The sequence below is a fragment of the Athalia rosae genome, chromosome 3 (assembly GCF_917208135.1).
Source record: "Athalia rosae chromosome 3, iyAthRosa1.1, whole genome shotgun sequence".
NCBI classification, from domain to species: domain Eukaryota; kingdom Metazoa; phylum Arthropoda; class Insecta; order Hymenoptera; family Athaliidae; genus Athalia; species Athalia rosae.
In genome coordinates, this window is record NC_064028.1 from 11,022,304 (window position 1) to 11,035,807 (window position 13,504).

The 13,504-nt window shown below is 41.5% G+C and overlaps 5 protein-coding genes across 8 annotated transcripts; 4 read left to right on the plus strand and 1 right to left on the minus strand.

The window, feature by feature from the left end:
- Window positions 1-71: 71 nt before the first annotated feature.
- Window positions 72-588, plus strand: LOC105690081 (alpha-1-antitrypsin 1-2-like). The gene is made up of 2 exons (XM_048651903.1): window positions 72-258; window positions 344-588. Exons 1-2 carry the CDS (start codon window positions 87-89, stop codon window positions 490-492), a joined length of 321 nt encoding a protein of 106 aa, XP_048507860.1. The 5' UTR covers window positions 72-86; the 3' UTR covers window positions 493-588.
- A 134-nt stretch (window positions 589-722) lies between these two features.
- On the plus strand, window positions 723-3,043 carry LOC105690075 (odorant receptor 13a-like). 4 transcript variants are annotated; one of them, XR_007277410.1, is made up of 8 exons: window positions 725-1,423; window positions 1,505-1,719; window positions 1,821-1,926; window positions 2,007-2,111; window positions 2,221-2,376; window positions 2,532-2,694; window positions 2,798-2,845; window positions 2,914-3,036. XR_007277410.1 is itself a non-coding variant. In XM_020854706.2 (6 exons), exons 1-6 carry the CDS (start codon window positions 818-820, stop codon window positions 2,580-2,582), a joined length of 1,233 nt encoding a protein of 410 aa, XP_020710365.2. In that variant the 5' UTR covers window positions 723-817; the 3' UTR covers window positions 2,583-2,791. The 4 variants fall into 4 exon arrangements, 2 of the variants coding, with proteins under 2 accessions (XP_020710365.2, XP_012263015.3); XR_007277411.1 differs by having other exon boundaries at window positions 724-1,423; window positions 2,221-2,429; window positions 2,532-2,845; window positions 2,914-3,043; XM_020854706.2 differs by lacking the exons at window positions 2,798-2,845; window positions 2,914-3,036 and having other exon boundaries at window positions 723-1,464; window positions 1,552-1,719; window positions 2,532-2,791.
- A 109-nt stretch (window positions 3,044-3,152) lies between these two features.
- On the plus strand, window positions 3,153-8,274 carry LOC105690054. The gene is made up of 16 exons (XM_048651943.1): window positions 3,153-3,302; window positions 3,380-3,495; window positions 3,623-3,805; window positions 3,900-4,110; window positions 4,205-4,419; window positions 4,518-4,703; window positions 4,782-4,917; window positions 4,997-5,139; window positions 6,253-6,274; window positions 6,408-6,529; window positions 6,594-6,776; window positions 6,889-7,099; window positions 7,239-7,453; window positions 7,552-7,737; window positions 7,809-7,944; window positions 8,030-8,274. The coding sequence occupies exons 1-16, from the start codon at window positions 3,293-3,295 to the stop codon at window positions 8,176-8,178; spliced, it is 2,424 nt and encodes an 807-aa protein (XP_048507900.1). The 5' UTR covers window positions 3,153-3,292; the 3' UTR covers window positions 8,179-8,274.
- Window positions 8,275-8,758: 484 nt separating this feature from the next.
- LOC105690076 lies at window positions 8,759-10,062 on the minus strand. The gene is made up of 3 exons (XM_012407593.3): window positions 9,909-10,062; window positions 9,651-9,764; window positions 8,759-9,558 (listed from the first exon to the last, which is right to left on the minus strand). The coding sequence occupies exons 2-3, from the start codon at window positions 9,747-9,749 to the stop codon at window positions 8,860-8,862; spliced, it is 798 nt and encodes a 265-aa protein (XP_012263016.2). The 5' UTR covers window positions 9,750-9,764; window positions 9,909-10,062; the 3' UTR covers window positions 8,759-8,859.
- A 328-nt stretch (window positions 10,063-10,390) lies between these two features.
- Window positions 10,391-12,769, plus strand: LOC105690077. The gene is made up of 5 exons (XM_048651894.1): window positions 10,391-10,696; window positions 10,795-11,036; window positions 11,139-11,298; window positions 11,632-11,867; window positions 11,943-12,769. The coding sequence occupies exons 1-5, from the start codon at window positions 10,642-10,644 to the stop codon at window positions 12,360-12,362; spliced, it is 1,113 nt and encodes a 370-aa protein (XP_048507851.1). The 5' UTR covers window positions 10,391-10,641; the 3' UTR covers window positions 12,363-12,769.
- Window positions 12,770-13,504: the final 735 nt, after the last annotated feature.

A 13,504-nucleotide genomic window follows, 5' to 3' on the forward strand; every position in this document is an offset into this window, starting at 1 on the left:
GATGAGGAATTATTTTCAGGATCTCCATTTTTCTATTATGCCTTCAGATGCATCAGATTAATCGGAAGAGGATTCTAACAACGACCATGTTCAAAAGTCTTGTTGATTGTGTTAACTCTCAGTTGGGATTGACCGAGATGTTCGAGGACACTGCCAACTTCACCGGCATTACTGACGTACCACTTCACGCTGGCAAAGTCGTGCAAAAGGCATTTATAGATGTTAACGAAGATGGTAGCGAAGCTGCCGCCGTTACGGGTAAGCCGTCGGGCAGTAAATCCGAAAGCTCAATTTCCGGAACTCAAAGTCCCCCGAATGCAGAGATTATTTTCTCTTCTTCCAGTGTTCGAAGCCGTTGCGACGAGCTTATTCATCCCCAGCCAGCCTCCGACGGTATTCAAGGTCGACAGGTCGTTCTTCTACGCCATTTACCACCATGACGCTAAAGTAACGATTTTCAACGGAATCGTGCGCCGACCGCAATCGGCATAAGTCGCCGTCTCCACGTCATTCGAAATGACGGGGCCAAGTGTAATCGAATGAATAGAGAAAAGTACGAATGAATAAATAACTCGTGCTGTTTATAAAGCGATGGAAAAAAATTGTTCCCGTACCACTCGTCAATTGCAGAAAAAATTACTCGCAGTTTGTTTTACTACTTTCGACTCATGGACGACGATTCGCGTAATTTTACATCGAACGTCTCATACCGTTGCATCAATAATGCAGTTTCAAAAACGCAACGCAGACCAGTAGTCGGGGCACACATTGTTTTTCATCGCACCGACTTGCGAAAGTTCACGCGCGTCAGCTCTGGATGGATTGTTTGTTCGATCTGCATCTTACTCGTCGTCAGTTCGGCGTCATCATGAGTTCGGTAGGATCGGAAGGAAAGACCGTAAATGTTGTCCGTCGAATTCGCGTGCCTTATATCATAATGCGTATGGTCGGATATAATCTGCTAGATTACGATTCCAATAATAAGATGAGCAAGACAGATTTCTGCTTGCGTTCTTTGGCTATCGGTGCGACATTGTACATGATAATTCCCGGGCTAGTAGCGATGACAGAATTTGACGACGATCTTGGTTATTTATCGAAAACAGCGAGCATCATGATGACGGTTACTCAGAATTTGGGTATGCTCTGTAACTTTTATTACCGAGGAAGCAAGTATAGAAGTTTGATTAAAAAAATGCGAGAAGAATTATGGACCGAAACATTGTCTCCGTCATTCTGGGGTCACTTTAAAAGATTCGATCGCTATGCCACCGTAATCACTGCATGCATGATGCAGGGTTTCTATGGGGCAAGTGTCATGTTTTGGCTACTCCCACTGTTGGTTAACGACTTCGATTTATACAAAGATGTGAACGCGCCATACCGGACACCGTTCGTTGGCAAATATTTCTACGATCATAGAGTGAGTCGAATAAGACGCTGGTTTTTATCATCGGACGACATGTGAGCGGCTGTCTTTTCTCAATGTTCTTTTCGCTTGCAGCCAAGTCCCCAATTCGAGATTACCTACGTCGGTCAAATTCTTTGCAGTCTTTGCGCTGCCACCGTTGGTGTTGCCCTGGTCTCTTTTTACGGTACCGCCTCCATGCATCTTTGCGCTAAACTTCGTCTGCTCAACCTCAGATTCACCGGCATCGACGCCACCACCAGCGAACGAGAATTCATCGGTATTACCCGCGAGCACGAGTTTCTGATACGGTAAGTAACTCTTCGACTTTTTTAGCCTAGGACCCCACGACGAAAAGAGCCGAGAAGAAATTACAATAACATCGCGAATGCTTATATCCGTTGATTTTCAGATTTGCCAAGGATGTGGAGGACATTCACAACCCGATACTTCTAATTCACTTCCTACTGAGCACATTGATCATCTGTCTCAATATTGTGATGTTGACTTTAGCCTCGGTGAGTTGAAAAAGAAAAGTGTATTTCCTACTTCCGGAAGATCGAAAAGCGACGGGAATAAAAATCGTCGCACATTGCAGGAAAAACAAGACACACTGGATCTCGTTCTATCCATGCTGTATTTTGGGGCAGCTGTTGTCGAAATTTTCATATTGTGCTGGGTGGCGAACCAAGTTTTTGTACAGGTGATTGCAGCGCGCTACTATGTTGAGATGGAATTTCGAAAACTCATTTCTAACCGCGGACAAAATATACGTATATGTGTGTAAATCGAAAATTTGATTTCTCTCTCAGAGCGAGAATTTGGCGAGAGCAATTTACAGCTGCCGATGGTACGAAGCGTCGGTATTCGTGCGACATGGCGTCCTCCTCATCCTTGCGCGCACTCAGAGACCCAGCGTCCTTACGGCCGGGAAATTTTTTCCCGTTACCCTCGAGAGCTTCACCACGGTGATTAGATAGAATAACATTTTGCACAGCTCGAATTTGACAACTCTTTCCCAGTAATTGTGCAATGAAAAAATAATTTCATGAGTTTAATGAGTTTCCCTCATTATTATCCCGGTAGGAAGACTTCGATTGCTTTCTTTTTTTTTTTATTTCAGGTCTGCAGCACAGCCGCTTCTTACTACACGGTTCTGATAGCGATCGCGTAAAGATAATCAACGTTGATCTAACGATGTGTCACGATGAATAACTCATCGGATTATAATGTCAGTTATTTCGCTTCGCCGGATCGGTGGAATATTTCACTCTTTGTGTTTAAATGTTAGTCGAGGATGTAGAAGTCCGTTTTCAATTAAACGAACACGAACAAATTACCGTCTTTTGAAATAGTTCTTCATATATTCGAACCTATTTTATTTTGTAGTACGCTAGCTCAGACTACCTTTCTGCTCTCGGGATAGGTAATAAAAAAGTGGGTTTCAAAATTTTCATATCTTTAGAACCTTCGAACGTTTTGTTTCTCCTATACTTTTATTACAGAGTCGTCAATATATCTCAAGGAACTTGTCGTGACTCGGGAATTCGGAGAGCCGGCAAGGCAATTTTTCGTCAACTCTCGTCAGTCGTCATTAACTCGATATCCACCGGGTCTATGTGTTTCGTTCTAAAATTCAGAGTCTGAAGGCGTATAACTAGTTTGCTCGGGTGAACGACTCGTCTGACAACTTGGCGAGCTGCGGGGTTCATGTACGAGTGTTTCACGGCTATCACTTGGAGATAGTGGTTGTGAAAATTCTCGGTAGTGATGGCACTTTTCAACGTCCATCCGGTAAAGACCAGGAGGAGTTTATTCACCTGTGTGCACTCGATCGAATATCAGTTAGTTTCCGAATAGTTGGCGAGGCGAACGTTTTTCAAAATGGGAACCGGTAACTCCTTTTTTCCTGACGATAGTCGATTGTTGTGGAATGAAGTCGACGACGTTAACAGTTATTACTTTTTTCAGTGCTTTTGATTCTGTGCGTTGCGATTTCGATTCAAATTACAGCGACGAAATGTGACAATGTTGCGCTCAGGATTGTGGCCGACGGTACCGCGAACTTTGCTCATAATTTCACAAAGGCAAGTTTCACCGTCGTAATTGGATTTCACGTGCTCGTTAAGATGCTTCGTTCATTCGTTGTTACTCCCTGAGTTATTCTATTCCGGTTGTTTCGTAAATCGTGCTGCTTCGAACTTCGAATTTCAGGTCATAGCCAACCAAAATTCTGGTAATTTCGTCGTCTCTCCCTTGAGCGCTCAAATCGCACTAGCCATGGCTGCCTACGGAGCCGGAGGAACAACCGCGAGACAAATGCGTACGGCTCTTTTTCTCCCCGAAAACAACGAGCTGGGACAATCCGGGTACAAGTCCATCATCGAAATGTTGAAGGTAACGATTCGTTGCGAGAAATTTTTATGCACCTCGAATAGAATATCCTCGTGAATCGCATCGTACGCGGGGAAAAAAAATCTGTTTTTTTCAGGATGTAAAAGGAGTTGAACTAAGTTTGTCGAGTACCTTGTTCACCTCGTCTCAATTTCAAGTAAAATCTGCCTACAAGAAATTCACCGACGCGAAATTTTTATCGCCATCCCAAGAGGTTGACTTTGGCGACCTTCCAGCCGCCGCTGACGCCATAAACGCTTGGTGTGAACAGAAAACAAACAATCGTATCAAGGACGTGATAGTAGCAGGTAGTTTCCGATCCTTCGGAAAAAATTAGCGATCGTCCGAGAAACTGACTCACTCGATGTTTTCAATGACGTCTTTCTTCATTTTCATCCTCAGACGATCTCAACCCGTTCACACGAATGGTTCTCGTTAGTGCGGTTCATTTCAAGGGCGGATGGCGCAGGGAATTTGATTCATCCGAAACCCAGGAGAGACCTTTTCACGTTGATGAAAATACCACGAAAAACGTACCCACGATGTCCGTGCAGCATTTCATTAGGAACGGGCAGCTGCCCGAAATCAGCGCAACATTTATCGAGTTGCGATTTTGGGTATGAGAAGAGACTTGAAAACAAATACCAAATGAAAGACATTTATTTGGGTACTCAATTAACGAGGGTTGATCGAATAATTTTAATTTTATCATCAGGGCGATGATATGAGCATGATAATCATTTTACCAAATGAAATCACCGGATTGAGAACAGTTACCGATAATATGCATAAAGTCAACCTTAGTCAGAAATTGGACGAAGCATACTACGATAACGCCAGACTATTTTTACCGTCTTTTGCAATCGAAACAACGTTGGATCTCCAAAAACCACTACAGGAGGTAGCGTGGATCGGAATACTCCGTTCGGAAAAGGAATAAAAGATTTCTTACGTTTCATGCACGCGTTTAAAATTGCAGTTGGGGATAACAAAAATGTTCAGAGACGGTGCGGAGTTCTCCGGAATATCCGATATCCCTCTCAAAGTCGGCAGATTTGTTCAGAAGGCGTTCATCAAGGTCGAAGAAGAGGGTGGCGAAGCAGTCGACGACACGAGTGAGCCAGTCATCGACATATTCGTGTTAATATTCAAATGCTATTGACGAGAATGTGATGAATTTTTGTTTTCTTTCAGTGATTCACGACGTACCGGCAAACCTGCGTGTTTGGATGCAGCCCGCGAAATTATTGTCGGTCGATCGGCCCTTCTATTTCGTGATTTATCATCTTGGAGCGAAAGCGATTCTGTTCAGTGGAGTAGTTTGTGAACCCAAATCGAAATAATCCATAGATTCCAGGTGTATTCGATAAAAGGAATTTCAGTTGGACCCGTCTGATTTTCCAACGAGTTAAAATTTCAATGGATTTTATTCAACGAGAGGAGATGGATTTAAATACATGGCATTATAGATTTGGGTTCTGAAATGATCACCTATCGACGAAAATTTTATCAGCGCTCGATTTACTCATCATTACGTATGCGTTATTTTACATTTCATCAAATTACCAGATCGATAATGTACCTTCACTCATAATGGAAATATAAAAGAACTAATTGTAAGAGATTATGACAAATGCAAATAAAGTAAAAGTTTCATTACCTTGAAACGTTATTCATGCCTATTTTATTTTTCTATTCAATTTTATTTCCAGTCAAGTTTGTCTTGAGTTATTCAATAGAGTTGGATAGTAGATTTGGAACGCGATGAATGACATTGTTGCGATTATTCGAAGAAATATTCCGTATCGCGTTGCGGGCTAATCACTCGTAATTATCGGGTGTGCGAGCGAGCTACCCGCAGCACCTTAGCGACTCGATGACGGGTTTACCGAACGCAACGTCTCGTTTGAAAAAACTTTTCCAGGGTATATCAATAGTTGTCACGTACATTGAATTCAAACCTGATCTCCACGTACACCCGTCAAAGCAACGATTACTGACCAGAGAATTCGTAGATCTACGAGTATTGCAAGTTTGTGACGCGGTTTGAACTTTTGTTGGAGTTCAAGGTCTAATGTGTATAAACTAATATGTAAACAATATGGTATCTCATCGTAAGATTATCATTATTCTTGCTCAAAATTGTCTAAGATCAATATATCGCGTTTATAACACTTTTGAATACGGACGTTCGAAAATAAATAAGCCACCACACTCCATTGGTGAAGTTTTATTTTATTTTTCTTATTTTTTTTTTCTCACAGTCGTTCATTTCGTTCTTTACACTTCAGTTTGATTATTCCCGAAGTATTCAACGGTATATTACAACGATGGCCTTGTACTTTGAAGATTTCATGTGAGTGGGAGAAAATATGATTATGGTAAACGTTATGTAAGTAACCACAAGCCTTTGGCGGAGTTCAGTCTTCAAATCGTTGCCCAAGTGAACGATCGACTTCAAAATGAAGACCCGTAAGTCTTACCTTTAGATATACTTATCCCACTCAAATACTTTAATAAAAGATCGAGAATTAAAATGACCGAAAGAAAACTATAATAATTGAGCTTCATTCAAATCGCTGCACATATTTTATTTCTTTTCCAGTGTTGGCATTATTCCTCACAGCGTTTTTACTCTGTTCTCCAATCAATGCCGAAGAAGACGACGATGTTGCGTTCAGGACGGTCGCCGACAGTGCCGAAACCTTCAGTCATTCATTCTTTAAGGTACGTTCTCCGTTGCGACCGCTGATTATTATTTCCATTAATACTTTTGCTCCTATAATCTTAGGCCGTGATCGGTGAAAATTCCGATAATTTGATCACCTCTGGTTTGAGCGCTCTTATTGTACTGGCGATGGCTACTTACGGAGCTGGAGGGTCGACTGCCACTCAATTACGCCAAGGGCTTTCCATCCCCGAAAACGATGAGTTGGGGAAATCTGGCTTCGAGGCTGTACTAAAAAAATTAAACGTAAGCTGCGGGAGAATGTTGTTCTGTTTTGTTTATTAATGATTTTTGTGTAGAACGGAAATCATTTGTAAATGGAATCTTTGAGTGAGAACACTTGAATGTTTTTTTTCAGGCGACAACTGGTGTGACGCTGAATTTGGCGAATAGTTTATTCGCCGATTCAAAATTAGAATTGAAAGCACCGTACAAAGAGTTGACCCGTGATAAATTTGGATCGGAAATTCAAAGTGTCGACTATGGCAACGTTCAGGCAGCTGCAGATACCATAAACTCTTGGTGTGAGGCAAAAACAAACAATCGTATCAAGGACGTGATTAATCCCGGTATGTTCTTGAATCTGGCTTAAATTTCAAAAAAAAACTTTCCTACTTGTCTCGTTTCGCAACTTCGACGTTGAAAGAGTTCACGAGTTTGATTATTTTATTAGTTTTTTTTTTTTTTTGTTTCAATTTGTTTGAACAGAAACCCTGGATCCGTTGACAAAATTGGTTCTTGTCAACGCAATATACTTCAAAGCTGAATGGAAAAAGAAGTTCCCGAAATGGGGAACCAGCGATCAAACTTTCCATGTCGACGGTCAAACTTCGATAGAAGTACCCACCATGTACGTGAACAGCTATTTCAAAGTCGGACAGATTCCTCAACTTGACGCTAAGTTTATCTTACTGCCGTACAAGGTAGGAAGCAATGTTCAATTCATACGTTCCAAGTGATTGATGATCATTCTTCGATGCTAGAATTTTTAATTTTTTTTTCTTTTTTTTCTTATCATTAGAACAGCGCCGTGAGCTTGTTCTTAATAGTACCGAACGAAGTATCCGGTCTGAAAACCGTGACAGATAATCTTGGAACAGTAAACCTCCACCAAATTATCGAGCAAGGAGTTTCCGAAGACGTGAAATTATATTTGCCAAAGTTTAAGATCGAGACAACATTAGATCTCAGAACCCCGCTGGCAAAGGTATCGTAATTATGAATATTTAAAACATCGTTTACTTCATATACATCTTATAAACTCGTGTTAACTCTCAGTTGGGATTGACCGAGATGTTCGAGGACACTGCCAACTTCACCGGCATTACTGACGTACCACTTCACGCTGGCAAAGTCGTGCAAAAGGCATTTATAGATGTTAACGAAGATGGTAGCGAAGCTGCCGCCGTTACGGGTAAGCCGTCGGGCAGTAAATCCGAAAGCTCAATTTCCGGAACTCAAAGTCCCCCGAATGCAGAGATTATTTTCTCTTCTTCCAGTGTTCGAAGCCGTTGCGACGAGCTTATTCATCCCCAGCCAGCCTCCGACGGTATTCAAGGTCGACAGGTCGTTCTTCTACGCCATTTACCACCATGACGCTAAAGTAACGATTTTCAACGGAATCGTGCGCCGACCGCAATCGGCATAAGTCGCCGTCTCCACGTCATTCGAAATGACGGGGCCAAGTGTAATCGAATGAATAGAGAAAAGTACGAATGAATAAATAACTCGTGCTGTTTATAAAGCGATGGAAAAAAATTGTTCCCGTACCACTCGTCAATTGCAGAAAAAATTACTCGCAGTTTGTTTTACTACTTTCGACTCATGGACGACGATTCGCGTAATTTTACATCGAACGTCTCATACCGTTGCATCAATAATGCAGTTTCAAAAACGCAACGCAGACCAGTAGTCGGGGCACACATTGTTTTTCATCGCACCGACTTGCGAAAGTTCACGCGCGTCAGCTCTGGATGGATTGTTTGTTCGATCTGCATCTCACTCGTCGTCAGTTCGGCGTCATCATGAGTTCGGTAGGATTGGGAAGAAGGACATTTAGAATGAATATAAAAAAAAACCTTAATTCCGTAAGTTTCATGCACACGTTTACAATTGCAGTTGGGAATGTCAAAAATTTTCAGAGACCGTGCGGAGTTCCCCGGAATATCTGATATCCCTCTCTAAGTTGGCAGAATTGTTCAGGTGTTCATAAAGGGCGTCGAAGAGGGTTAAAATTTCAATAGATTTTATTCAACGAAAGAAAATGGATTTAAATACATGAACGTCATAAATTAGGCTCCGAAATGATCATCTATCGATGGAAATGCTATTAGTGCTCGATTTCCTCATCGTCTTCTGATTCGGCAGATCTTCGGAAACGAAAGGATCCTTGGAGTCCAACGCTTGGCTCCCAATTATGACCCGAATATTTCTGACCTCCGCCTGTCGCGCTGATCGAACCGTACTTGTTTTCAAACAATTTGTGCTGGTAGTCGATATTGGTCCGCTCGGGTCCGTTGGAATGTTTCTCCCAGGTCGCGCTCAACGATCCCTGAGGTTCTGGTTGTGGTTCCGGGGATCTTCGGAATCGGAAGGATCCTTGGAGTCCAACGCTTGGCTCCCAATTATGACCCGAATATTTCTGACCTCCGCCTGTCGCGCTGATCGAACCGTACTTGTTTTCAAACAATTTGTGCTGGTAGTCGATATTGGTCCGCTCGGGTCCGTTGGAATGTTTCTCCCAGGTCGCGCTCAACGATCCCTGAGGTTCTGGTTGTGGTTCCGGGGATCTTCGGAATCGGAAGGATCCTTGGAGTCCAACGCTTGGCTCCCAATTATGACCCGAATATTTCTGACCTCCGCCTGTCGCGCTGATCGAACCGTACTTGTTTTCAAACAATTTGTGCCGGTAGTCGATATTGGTCCGCTCGGGTCCGTTGGAATGTTTCTCCCAGGTCGCGCTCAACGATCCTTGAGGTTCTGGATCAGGTGATCTGCGAAAACGTGGTTTGGGAGGAGGCAAACGATTCTGAAATATTGGAAAGATGGTTGACATCCTCGCAAAATTGTGAAAACTGAAATGAATTTTCAGAGCATAAGAAAGGAACGGTATATACTCACCACGTAAGGTGCGGGTTGACGGCCATTACTTATGCCTGGAGAACACTCTGCAAGCGTTGTTAGAGCGATTATCAAAATCGAGACAATGGTAGCCCTCATTTTTTGACTTTTTATCTGTAAAAAATAATTTCCAAAAACTGTCACACATTGATATTCTTTCATCATCGATATTCACAAAGTGCGGTTATATTATCTCACAACTCACAAGCTGAGCCATTCAATTTCAGACCAAAATTTAAGTTAAGAATGGTAACATACCTTAGAAATGTTGTTTCCAACCTGTACAGCTGAGATCGTCTCTGAATTGTGAGTATGCTTGTCGTTCGCTAACTGGCTGCATTTATAGTCGAACGGTGAAAAGATATATCAGGGGAAGAACTCTCTTCGTTCCACGATAAGACGTTCATACATTTATTGAATTCCCCTTACAATGCGGATTGAGACCCTAGCCTGCTGTTTGTCTGATGTTTACTTTTCACCAGAGTAGTAGGTGTATTGAATCATCCCGATGGTGACAATTATCAATTCATCATGAATCAGAATTGACTAATCATCTTAAATTGTAACGGAAACAACGAAATTTGGAGGGTTATTGACGTTGGATTTGCAGGTATGAAAAATTTCATTACGTTTTTCCAAACATAAACCTACTATATTCTTTGTTTTTAATACCGAGACTTTTACCCAAATGGCTATGGATATGTGAAAAAAAAAATACTTTTCCAAGTATGCATTAAATTTAGAAGCAGAGAAATAATCTAGTTTTCCGACATTCTGAAATTAGAACGTTTTTTCGTTCATATGAGCCGCAGTGTCGCATGCTCGTTGCTTTTGAAATGGAGAATACTTTCATACAACAGAACACTATCGTTTCAATTAGTTATTCTTTTTTTTTTGGCCTGCAATGTACGAATAAATTCTCAACGTCAAAATTTTAGGGAAATAAAGTTCCCCTTCACTCCTAGAAAGTTTTGTATCAATCAAAGTTACCATGGCTGACAATCCCAAGAGTTTGTGGTCGAGGTTACTGGAGGGTAGAAGTGCAGGTTGGAAATGGAGCAGTTGTAGCCGTTTTACCTCAACCTCAAAAAAATGTACACTCGACCGTTCTTTATATTTGGCTGCCGATTTTTTCCCCATACAGACAACTTATCAACTTCCGAAGGGTCGAAACGCGCCTGTCCGTTCAGCGCGAAATCTTGTGTCACGGCGCAAAGCGAAGCCGTTGCAAGTTCCTTAACTCAAAACTCTCCGAAAAATCGATCACCGCATTGCCATGCAGGTTGTCCGGAGCCCAGAAGACCTCTACGACCCGAAGAGTTTTGCCCTGATATTGGAAAGCCAAAGGTTCCACCGACGCCGCCATGTTGTTTCATTCCAATGCAGGTATGATTGCTATTTTATTTATAATCTTGTCAATTACTTTCCCCTTCACCGTCACATTCCTTGTCCTCGTATTCCATTCGATGATTTTTCCATTTGTAAAAGGATCCCTGTGCACCTTGCTGCTGTCCTCCGCCGGATAATTGCGACGACGAGTGTCGTCCTGGACCATTGAGGGATCCGATTTGCGGCTGCGATTTATGCAAGAAAAAATTATGTCCAGATGGAAAATGTTGCGGGCCTAACGAACCGAGCTGTCGGAAAGGTGTCACGACACCAGCCCATCTCGAGAAAGCTTGAGAGGTAAGATCGAGGAGCGAAATTCGATTTATTCAGAATACGTTCGACTTCAACGGTGGCCATGTTTGAGTGAATATCTTCCTTCGAGAGATGAAACCAAAAAGCGGCAAAAAAAAAACTAACTTATAATTTATTTCGAACAGCAGAGCGTCAAGTATTGCACCTTGAAGAAATGTAAGGGAACGAATTCTTACCTCCGCAAACTTTCTTGAGTCGGCTACTTGTTTGTTCACCTATTTTCTCCCGGTCATCAATTTTGATTTCACGTTCTTTATTTTGTTTTTTCGTTATCATACAGCAATACTTGCACCTGCAGCTGCATCGAGACGTAAGTCGTGCGATTCTGGGTCGCAAACTTGTTCGTCGGAATATTCTGAAAAACTGTCAGAAAAAATATTTAGAAAATTTGAAAACCAAACGCAATCTCATGGACAGTGCGAGTCGATAGGCGAAGAACGATGCAAAGGGGATGAAGTCTCGCTTTTAGAATTGATCAAAGAACCTCTGGATCGACTTCTCTGCACACCGATCAAGGTTCATATAAACATATGCGTGATTAGCTGTCATATTTGCATAATCGGTTCAAATTTTGTATTTTTATGGCCACAGATACCGATTCTGCATATCGAGTGGCGCTCCGTCAGGCGCCCTGCGAGGTCCGAAAATTCCGACGCATCCTCGACGTTTAATCCAGATGCACAGAGAAAATGTTGTCGTTCTAGTCGTCGTTCGTCTGACAATAACAAAAGTATTTCACAAGTACGCTGTTCTTATCCGAACATTTTACCCGAGTCATGTGAAAGCGGATCGCAAAAATTTCAAGGAGACAATATTCTTTCCAATGAAACTAAACCGAACTGCGAATGCGGAGACTGTAAGGTCGGAAAAATTGTCGAGGAATATTGGGATTACAATGAATTTAAAGAACGAACCAAAGGCGATGACAAAAACTTCACCAAGAATTCACACCCCGAGGGTTGCGACTGCAAACCATGTAGGATACGCCGCACTTTGGAAGAACCTATCTAAATTAAATGGAGGTCAATAAATCAAAATTGTATGTTTACACCACCGGAAGAGAAATTTGGAGTTTTTTTTTTACTCCAGAGTAATCCAAACATTTATTACGAATAGTTTCAGCGTCGGCACTTTTGTTTTTTTTACCGCTAGTCATTCATTTTCTGTTTTTAAGGATGGCTGTTTGAAAATTAATGTGTAATGACAACTTGCAAAAAATTCATGTTTTGCTGTAACTTACAGTAAAAAACAAAGATTTCTTTCGAACTTCAATTCGAATATCCCGATCCCTTTGGAAAAAAGATCATCTCTAGCGTCTCAAGAACGGGTCGTCCTTCGGGAAAAATAATTTCGAAAACCTTATGCGATGGCTTGGTATTGAAAGCTAAATATTTAGGCGAGAAAGTTGAAATCCAAACAGATGAACAGTACATACGGTAAACAGTATACAGCGAGAAGTATTTTATTTCAAATCTTGGTGAGTTAAAATTATTTGTCGTCGCGTATTATTGTGTGTGATGCAATAATAATGAGTGATAGCATGATGTTTATCGGTATGACTAATTAGGTGGCTAATGGCACATTCTAAAAATTAATCACATCCGAAATTGTTACGAAATTTATACACATGATCAGTAAAATGTAGGCATATCATCTGGAAGATTTTTGGCTAATTTTACTTTCTGCTAAAACGAGCTACATTGTGATATGCGATAATCGAATTACGATTATATGATGTATTACGATTATAGCGATACATTTCGCAGCGAAAACATTTATTCTTTCTTGTAATTTTTTCTTATTTTGCTTCAGATGTTGCAGCGTCCTCCGCATCAATACCCTTTATGGCATAGCGTAATCTCCTTGGGTTTCTCCAGCTCTCATAATCTTGTTTTCCACGATATATTTCCACGTTCTATATCGCCTACGCCAAGATGATCAGTTCTGCACCATAAAAGTATAAAGTTTGATTCGACGAGGTTCGCGGTATTCATGTCCATGATTTCTGGGTTATCTATTAGAGATACGAAAGTTCAAGCGTTTTTGCCCAAGAACTTTGACCTCCTCTTCAAGAATAATTTTTTATATTAATTTTCAACTGATGCGATGCTCACTCTATGCATCGTGATTTTTTTTTTACATCACAGTGAATA

Bases quoted from the DNA above. Each gene is read 5' to 3' on its own strand.
- LOC105690081 (XM_048651903.1), top strand. From the start codon at position 87: ATGTTCAAAAGTCTTGTTGATTGTGTTAACTCTCAGTTGGGATTGACC. The intron at 259-343 runs GTAAGCCGTCGG...CTCTTCTTCCAG, and splicing joins CGAAGCTGCCGCCGTTACGG to TGTTCGAAGCCGTTGCGACG.
- LOC105690075 (XM_012407592.3), top strand. From the start codon at position 818: ATGGATTGTTTGTTCGATCTGCATCTTACTCGTCGTCAGTTCGGCGTC. The intron at 1,720-1,820 runs GTAAGTAACTCT...GTTGATTTTCAG, and splicing joins GAGCACGAGTTTCTGATACG to ATTTGCCAAGGATGTGGAGG. The intron at 1,927-2,006 runs GTGAGTTGAAAA...CGCACATTGCAG, and splicing joins TGATGTTGACTTTAGCCTCG to GAAAAACAAGACACACTGGA.
- LOC105690054 (XM_048651943.1), top strand. The intron at 6,777-6,888 runs GTAAGCTGCGGG...GTTTTTTTTCAG, and splicing joins CTGTACTAAAAAAATTAAAC to GCGACAACTGGTGTGACGCT. The intron at 7,100-7,238 runs GTATGTTCTTGA...TTGTTTGAACAG, and splicing joins CAAGGACGTGATTAATCCCG to AAACCCTGGATCCGTTGACA.
- LOC105690076 (XM_012407593.3), bottom strand. From the start codon at position 9,749: ATGAGGGCTACCATTGTCTCGATTTTGATAATCGCTCTAACAACGCTT. The intron at 9,559-9,650 runs GTGAGTATATAC...CCAATATTTCAG, and splicing joins GTCAACCCGCACCTTACGTG to AATCGTTTGCCTCCTCCCAA.
- LOC105690077 (XM_048651894.1), top strand. From the start codon at position 10,642: ATGGCTGACAATCCCAAGAGTTTGTGGTCGAGGTTACTGGAGGGTAGA. The intron at 11,037-11,138 runs GTATGATTGCTA...CATTTGTAAAAG, and splicing joins GTTGTTTCATTCCAATGCAG to GATCCCTGTGCACCTTGCTG. The intron at 11,299-11,631 runs GTGTCACGACAC...GTTATCATACAG, and splicing joins CGAACCGAGCTGTCGGAAAG to CAATACTTGCACCTGCAGCT.